General features: G+C 42.1%; 1 protein-coding gene across 1 annotated transcript in view; it reads left to right on the top strand.

The window, feature by feature from the left end:
* The window catches only part of ERCC3 (ERCC excision repair 3, TFIIH core complex helicase subunit), a 218,454-nt gene that overhangs the window by 164,942 nt on the left and 44,150 nt on the right, over positions 1-9,362 (top strand). The window contains exon 11 of the mRNA XM_007956396.1: positions 5,873-5,969. Coding sequence (XP_007954587.1) covers positions 5,873-5,969 — 97 coding nt within the window. The remainder of the gene's footprint in view (positions 1-5,872; positions 5,970-9,362) is intronic.

Below are 9,362 nucleotides of genomic sequence, written 5' to 3'. Positions count from 1 at the left end.
ATTCTGTTGTGCTGCCTACAACTGTCTGTGAGTGAACAGTCCACCATTCAGCCTGGAGATCTTGGATTCGTCATTTGTTGGAGCAACAGCTGGTGTACTGCCTGCCAGCCTTGAGCTCCACAGCCCCTACAGTTGCAAGAGTTGGGAAAAGCCTCCAGCTTGATGTGGAAAAGCCTCCAGCTTGATGTTTGATCCAGGAACTTTTTTACTTGCCAGCTTCTATAAGTGTGTGAGCCATTTTCCTAAGATAAATTTCTCTCTATATACATATATATATATATATATAAGCTTTACTGGTTTTGTTTCTCTAGAGAACCCAGTCTAATACAGTTCTTTTAGCAGTCCATGGTACTTTTCAGCATTCTTCACCAGCACCACAACTCAAAAGTATCACATTTTCTTCAGTCTTCCTTATTCATTGTCCAGTTCTCACATGCATATGAGGCGATTGAAAATATCATGGCTGGTGTCAGGCGCACCTTAGTCCTCAAGGAGATATCCTTGCTCCTCAGCACTTGAAAGAGTTCCTTTGTGGCTGACCTGCCCTGTGCTACATGTCATCTAATGTCCTGACTACTGCTTCCATTGGCCTCTATTGTAGAACCAAGCAATGTGAATTCTTTGACAACCTCATTCTTTTCTCCATTTATTGTGATGCTGCTTATTGGTCCAGTTGTGAGGATTTTTGTTTTCTTTATATTGAGACATAATCCATACTGCAGACTCTCTTCTTCAGTCATCATCAGTAAGTGCCTCAAGTCATCCTCACTTTCAGCAAGCTAAGTTGTATCATTAGCATATCTCAGGTTGTTAATGATTCTTCCTCCAATCCTGATGCCACGTTTTTCTTCATATAGTCCAGCTTCTTGGATTATTTGCTCAGCATATAGATCAAATAAGTATGAGGAAAGGATACAACCCTGACACACTCCCTTCTTGATTTTAAACCATGTAGCGTCCCCTTATTCCGTTCGAACGACAGTCTCCTGGTCAGTCTCAGGTTCCTTATGAGTACAATCAAGTGTTTGGGAATTCCCATTCTTCTCAATGTTATCCATAATTTGTCATGATCCACACAATCAAATGCCTTTGCATAGTCAATAGATCACAAGTAAACATATTTCTGGTATTCTTTGCCTTGAGCCAAGATCCATCCAACAGCAGCTATGATATCCCTTGTTCCACATCCCCTTCTGAATCCAGCTTGCACCCCTGGAAGTTCTGTCAGTATACTCCTGCAACTCTTTTTGAATTATCTTCAGTAAGATCTTACTTGAGTGCGATATTAACAGTACTGTCCAATAATTTCCGCATTCTGTGGGATCACCTTTCTTTGGGATGGGTACAAATATAGATCTCTTCCAGTCAGCTGGCCAGGTAGCTGTCTTCCAAATCTGTTGGCATAACTGAGTGAGTGCCTCCAGTGAGGCATCCGTTTGTTGAAACATCTCAGTGGGTATTCCTTCAATTCCTGGAACCTCATTCTTCGCCAGTTCCTTCCTTGCAACTTCAACTTTCTCCTTCAATATCATTGGTTCTAGATCATATGCCACCTCCTGAAATGGATGAAGATCGACCAGTTCTTTTTGGTACAGTTACTCTGTGTATTCCTTCCATCTTCTTTTGATGCTTCCTGCATCATTTAATATTTTGCCCATAGAATCTTTCAATATTGCAACTTGAGGCTTAATTTTTTTCCTCAATTCTTTCAGCTTGAGAAATGCTGAGCGTGTTCTTCCTTTTTGGTTTTCTAATTCCAGGCCTTTGCACATTTCATTATAGTAATTGGCTTTGTCTTCTCAACCTGCTCTTTGAAATCTTCTTTTCAGCTCTTTGATCTTGTCATTTCTTCCAGTTGCTTTAGCTACTCTTCACTCAAGGGCAAGTTTCAGAGTCTCTCCTGTCATCCGTTTTGGTCTTCTTTTCTTTTCTCATCTTTTTAGTGACCTCTTGCTTTCTTCATGGATGATATTCTTGATGTCATCCCACATCTTCTGGTTTTTGGTCATTGGTGTTCAATGTATCAAATCTATTCTTTAAATGGTCTCTAAATTCAGGAGGGATATATTCAAGATCGGGAGCTCTAGTAGCATAGTGCCTAAGGCACTTGACTGCTAACCAGAAGGCGGGCGGTTGAAACCCAAGGAGGTGTCGCTATGAGTCGGGTCCGACTCGACGGCACATAACAACAGCAACAACATATTCAAGATCATATTTCGGCTCTTGTGGACTTGTTTTAATTTTCTTCAACTTCAAGTTGAACTTGCATATGAGCACTTGATGGTCTATTCCACAATCAGTTCCTGGTCTGGTTTTGGCTGAATATATTGAGCTTTTTTTTTCCATTGCCTTTTGCCACAGATGTAGTCAGTCTGATTCCTCTGTGTTCCATCTGGTGAAGTCCATGTGTACAGCTGCTGTTTGTGTTGTTGAAAAAAGGGGTTTGCAACGAACAAGTTGTTGGTCTTGCAAAATTCTACCATACGAGTTCCAGCATTATTTCTGTCACCAAGGCCAAATTTTCCAACTACCAGTGATTCTTCCTTGTTTCCAACTTTTGCATTCCAGTCACCAGTGATAATTAACACATCCTGATTGCATGTTTGGTCAATTTCAGACTGCAGAAGTTGATAAAATTCTTCAATTTCCTCATGTTTGGCTTTGGTGGTTGGGGCATAAATTTGAATGATAGTCGTATTAATGGGTCTTCCTTGTAGGCATATGGATATTATCCTATCTGACAGCATTGTACTGCAGGACAGATCTTGAAACATCTTTTGTGATGATGAATGCCATGCCATTCCTCTTCAAACTGTCATTTCCAGCATAGTAGATCATATGGTTGTCTGATTCAAAATGGCCAAAACCAGTCCATATCAGCTCGCTAATGCCTAGGATACCAATCTTTATGCGTTCTATTTCATTTTTGACAACTTCCAGTTTTCCTAGATTCATACTTTGTATGTTCCATGTTCTGATGATTAATGGATGTTTGCAGCTGTTTCTCCTCAATTTGAGTGGTGCCACGTCAGCAAATGGAGGTTTCAAAAGCTTTACCTTATCTGTATGAGTAAGGCTGAGTTTACTCAGATGATGCAGCTCTTTCCCAGTCATATTTAGCGAGCCTTCTAACCTAAGTGACTCATCCTCCTCCTTTGTATTGGACAATGTTTCTGGACTATTCATAAAGTTGCACAGTAATGTATCAGATGGTGTTTCTTTGCTATTCATAAGATTTTCCCTGGCCAGTTCTTTGAGAAGTGGATGACCTCTTCCTTCTTCCTAGTCTTTCTCAGTCTGATACCTGTGCACCATGTGCACCCAGCTGGGTATGAAACACTAGTGGCACAGCCTCAAGACTCACAGCAACACGCCACCACAGTAGGACAAACCGACAGACAAGTTTGTCTCCCTTAGCTTTGGAAACCTCTGCGGCCACCTTTACCTGGATCCCTGCAGCTGACTCCTCACTCAGTCCCAGTCCCCCTGGCCTTTCCTCTCCTTTCTCCTGCTTTCCCACCTTGCTGTTTGTGTGGCGTGGCCTGGTATCCCTCTCCTCACCTGGATCCCTGCACCTGATTCCTCACTCTGTCCCAGTTCCCCGGCCTTTTCCTCTCCTTTCTCCCGCTTTTCCACCTACCTGCTTGTGGGGTGTAGCCTGGGATCCCTCTCCTCACCTAGATCCCTGCGACTGACTCCTCACTGTCCTAGTCCCCCTTGCATTTTCTGTCCTTTTCCCACTTTCCCACCTGGCCGCTTGTGGGGCATGGCCTGGGTTCCCTGTCCCCACCTGGATCCCTGCAGCTGACTCCTCACCCAATTCTGGTCCCTCTGGCCTTTTCTGTCCTTTCCCTGCTTTCCCCTTTGCGGAGTGGCCTGGGTTCCCTCTCCTCACCTGGATCCCTGCACCTGACTCCTCCCTCTGTTCTAGTCTCCCTGGCCTTTTACTCTTCTTTTCTCCCACTTTCCCACCTTGCTGCTTTGGGGCATGGCCTGGGTTCCCTCTCCTCACCTAGATCCCTGCAGCTGACTCCTCACTCTGTCCCAGTCCCCCGGCCTTTTCCTCTCCTATCTCCTGCTTTCCTACCTTGCTGCTTGTGAGTTGTGGCCTGGCTTCCTTTTCCTCACCTGGATCCCTGTGGCTGACTCCTTGCTTTGTCCTGTTCCCTCTGGCCTTTTCTGTCCTGTCCTCCCTTTCCCGCCTTGCTGCTTTTGGGTGTGGCCTGGGTTCCCTCTCCTCACCTGGATCCCTGTGGCTGACTCCTCACTCTGTCCTAGTCTCTCTGGCCAAAATCTATGGGACACAGCAAAAGTAGTGCTCAGAGGGCAATCTATAGCAATAAATGCACATATCAAAAAAGAAGGACAAGCCAAATATAGTACCTTAATCCAGCATCTCTAACAATTAGAAAGAGTGTCCCCCCAAAAAAAGTCTACAGTCACCAGAAGAAAGAAATAATATTCAAGTAAATAAAGGAAACAAAGTAGAAAAACAGTAGAAAAAAAATCAATAAGACTAGAAGTTGATTCTTTGTAAAGATTAATAAAATTGACAAATTACTGGCAAATTTAACAAAGGGAAAGGAGAAGATAGAAATAACATGAATAAGGAATGAAATGGGTGACATCACAGCAGAACCAACCGAAATAAAAAAGATAGTATCAGGACACTATAAAGAACTGTACTCCAACAAATTTGAAAACATAGAAGAAATGGACAGATTCCTAGAAGCACACTACTTTCCTAAACTAACACAGGTAAGCAGAAAATTTGAAAAGACCCATAACAAAAGAAATTGAACAGGTCATAACAAACTCCTCCCCAAAAAAGTCCTGCTCCAGACAGTTTCACTGAAAAATTCTACCAAACATTCGTAGAACAGCTGACACCAATCCTATTCAGACTATTCCAGACACAGAAAAGGATGGAATACTCCCAAATTCATTTTATTAAACAAGCATAACCCTGATACTAAAACCAGGTAAAGACACCACTAGAAAGGAAAACTATAAACCAGTATCTCTCATGAATATATTCACAAAAACATTCATCTAAATGCTAGCCCTTAGAATCCAATGCTATATCAAATAATAATAATAATAATAATACAACATGACCAAGTGGGATTCATACCACGTATGCAAGGATGGCTCAACTTTTTGTTTTATTTTGTTTTGAAGTAGAGCCCAGCTCAGTACCTGTTGTTGGAAGGCACTGCCTACGCAGTAGCTGTCATCCTTTGTCTTGTCATTATTATCACTATTGTTACCGGTCCTTGGGAAGCTATTGAAACCGGTTGTCCGCGCATTCCAAGACAGAGGGCAGAGTTGTAGAGATCCCAGGTGCCAACCAGAGTTGTACCCTTTGGAAGAGAGCTGTTTGAACTCTGGTGGGTACAGGAGGCCAGAGAGAAACAGACTAAAAGTGGCCCTGTTGTTCTTTCTGCTCTTTCCTGGAAGATGCTTCTATCATTAGGAAAGCTGCTTCCAACCTTTTGTAGTGGAAATGTTTTCTCTGTCAGTTCCATTGGACTTTGTAAATTCCAGATGATTCTCCCAGTATAGACTCTAAGCCTAGCGCTAGAGATGTTGAAGCAGGAAAAAGCACACAGTCCAGAATACAAAAGGTAAAGTAGGAGATCCCCACAGTAGAGGTCCACCTGAACCCAGAATTAATGGGGACAGATGATGAGCATGGGGAGGTAGAGAAACGATGGTGGGTGGTGTCTGTAGCCAGTCCTTTTAATTGCTCTCTGGATGTTCTTGCATAATGGAGAGAAATCTTGAACCCTTGTTTTCCCCAGCAACATGATGTAAGAATTATTGAGGAGTGATTGTATGGTCATTCTAATGCAACTTTTTTCTTCTCTAGACCCTATATTTATGGTCCTACATCCCAGGGAGAAAGAATGCAGATTCTCCAGAATTTCAAGCATAACCCCAAAATCAACACCATCTTCATATCCAAGGTTTGTGTGGCACACTAGGTTGTGTTGAGGGCCCTTGAAGAAGTGTCTGTCAGTACTCCATTGTCCTGGGGGTACACTGTATGGCTTTTAGACACTAAGTTTGTATTAGTGTATGAAAGTCATTTACATTTTCATTCCTACATGTCCATTGTCTAGGGGGAAAGTGACAGAGGAATATGTATTGCCTGTTAGGTTGTGAGAAAAGATGATTTAAAATTTTGAATGTATTGTGGATAATCTGCAACATTTCTTTCCTTGATCAAGATTTTCACTACCTCTTTTTGGTATACAGGAATTTTGAATTGTATTTCCTTTATAAGAGGGAAAAAAATTGTTCATTTCCTGCACCAGCAAAAGCAGCCTTTTTACTCAGTGTCTTTCTAGAGTCGGGAATGTTGTGTGTTGTGGACATCCTTTGTACTGCCACCTAGTGGGCCTTGATGGTGAATGGAAAGTGTAAACACAGCTCTGAGTCATGCATACGCAGCCTCATGGTGGATTTAATTTGTAATTACAAGCCTAAAACTAACCTCACTGCCATCAAGTAGGATCTGATTCATAACAACCCCTCCTTGGGTTTCCGAGGCGCTATCACTACAGAAGTAGATGGCCCAACCTTCCTTCCAAGGAGTGGCTGGTGAGTTTGAACTACCAGTCTTCTGGTTAATAGTCAGACGCCACCAGAGCTCCCAATTAGAAGCCATGGCCCAATAATTTAGAATATTCAGAATAAGACTGATCCAAAATATATAAAGTGCTTGTGGCTGGGTAGGTATTTACCAGACTTTCAAATCTATAGCTACTAACAGCAATGGTTGGAATCCCCAAGCTGAGGAGGCTACCTCAAGTATGAGTCTAGCCCAATGTAGAATAGTAACATTGCCAGGTCTTATCCCAGACATGCTGCCAGTCTCAATGGATGACGTGGATAGTTTTGTGCAGACTTGTTTCTATAGCTGAAAAAAGGAAAACAATAACTAAGAATAAGTCTGTGTTGATAGGTGCTAGAGGGGCCTCTAGCACCCAGGACCATGCACGTTCCTCAGGCAGAAGGGAGTTATTGTAGTCAGTGAGATGGTCACACAGGGCATGTACATTCTCTTAGGGGAATTCACACTAGGTCCTAGATGCCCAAAAATGAATTTCAGAGACTCACTGCTTTACCCCTTCTTGTGTCAGGGTGACCTTTGTACATCAAGAAGAGGACAGTGGTTCTTTTTTCTTATTATCTACAAAGTTTATTTAGAGTCTAGGCCAGGAGTTCCGATAACATGGCGGACTAGGCAGAAAGACTGCACAGACCCTCATCAACAAAGAAAAGGGAAACCAATTAACACAGACACAGAAGATAATCCTAGACCCCTGAGCCTTGAAGGGAAGGATATAGGAGTGGACTAAACCCCAACTAGCAGAAGAATTTGCATAAAAATACCAAAAAAAGGAGACAGATGGAGCTGTGGTCTGGCAGCGATCCTGACGGCATGGCACAAACAGCTTTGAGAGTGGCGAGTGGTGGTAGGACCTAAGAATTAACCTAAAAATCAGCCTTGCTAGACAGGGACTGCACAGGGGACTGCTATGGTAGCTGGGGAATAAACAGAGAAGGTGAAGAGAAACACGGGCTGAGCTGTGGACTTTTGGCGGTCCAGAGGGCACCGCCATTTTGAATGTTTAAAAGCAGCTTGACTACTTTGGATATTTAAAGAGACAGTGCTCTTTCACATTTCTGGGGCTTAAAAATACGTTCTGCTTGCCAGCAACCCCAAGGCCGTTCCGGACCTGCAAGACTGACAAAGTGCGACATCCTCTTGTTGTTCTTATACCCCACACCTGCTCGGTGAATGGAGGTGCGGCCATCCCCCACTCCCACCCACCTTCTGGGCCCACAGGAACTCCATCACAGTCTGTGTGCTCAGACGGAGCCTGGGTGCCCTGCCCTGTCCTCTATGCTTTTTTTTTTTCTCTTTTTTTATTTTTATTTTTTGCTTTTTTTTTTCCTGGTGACTAGTTTGCTTGTATTTGTCTGTTTTATAACAACTATTATTATTAATACTTTTGTCCTTTTTACTGTTATTCTTAATCTTCCCCTCCCAGGTCCTACTTTTCAGCATTTTTTCTTTTGCCTGTTCCTGGTTGAAAATTTCTATTTATTTATTTAAAAATTAACTTTTCCCCCCTTTTTTCCTCGTTCTTAACCCCGTTCCTTGTTTTCCTTTTTTCCCTCATTATTCTCCTTCTCTCCTTTTTTTTCTCTTAGTGCCCCATCCCCAGATATTGCAGGTTTTCTTGTTTTTTCTTCTTCTTTTTCCCTTTTTTCTTTTTTTGGTTACTCTTCCTGTGTGATTACATGGTGTGTTTTTTGTCCATGTGCTTTTGGTTTTTTGAAGGTTATTCAATTGTAATTTGTGTCTAACTGAGAGACAGGAACAGTCCCCATAAGACACAACTACACCAACATCTCCTGCAACTTCACTTACTGAGCGAGAGGCACTACTTCCTTCTCCACCAATGGGCCAAGGATAAGAAACCACAAAGAAGAACCTGAATCACCCTTGGCTGCTCTTCAAAAAGAGTCAACAGAGATCTAAATACAACAATGCCACGATGGCTCAGAGACAACAGATCATCACAGTCCACACAAAGAAGCAGGATAAAGTGGTAGAAACAAGAGAGCAGAATAGAGACCCAGAACACATCCCTGAGGAAGAAGCAGCATTGGAACTCGCTAATAAGGAATTCAAAAGAATTATCTTTAGGTATCTTCGAAGGATTGTGAGACAGACCAAAGAAAATACAGAAAAAAACTTAGAAGAAATTTGGAAGAAAATACAAGAACAAAATGAAAAAATAAATGAAAAATTAGAAATGATTCTAAATCTACAGTCAGAAATCCAGAATATCAATACTAAATTGTCAGAAATAGATAACACATTGGAAGGGCAAAGGAGTAGAATTGATGCAACGGAAGACAGAATTAATGAGATTGAAAACAAATACCTGAATACTTCTTTAGAAAGGGATCAATCAGGAAAAAAATGAAAACAAAATGAACAAAGCCCTAAGGTTCATGTGGGATACCATCAAAAGGAACAGCTTAAGTGTCATTGGAATTCCAGGACAGGAAGAGAAAAGTAAAACCACTGAGAAAATTTTCCAAGATTTGCTGGAGGAGAACTTCCCTGATATAATGAAAGATGAGAATGTCCATTCAGGAAGTCCAACGAACCCCAAACAGGATAGAGCCCAAAAGAAAATCACCAAGACACATCATGAAAGAACTCATCAAAAACAAAGACAAAGAATTCTGAAAGAAGCATGGGAAAAACAAAAAGGTACCCTACAAAGGACAGCCAGCAAGAATAAGCTCTGATTTCTCAGCAGAAACCATGCAAG

Source organism: Orycteropus afer, unplaced genomic scaffold (assembly GCF_000298275.1).
Source record: "Orycteropus afer afer isolate SDZICR_OR568_19922 unplaced genomic scaffold, OryAfe1.0 scaffold00612, whole genome shotgun sequence".
NCBI lineage: Eukaryota > Metazoa > Chordata > Mammalia > Tubulidentata > Orycteropodidae > Orycteropus > Orycteropus afer.
Note: the sequence above shows the minus strand (reverse complement) of the source record. Positions and strands in the feature narration are given on the sequence as shown.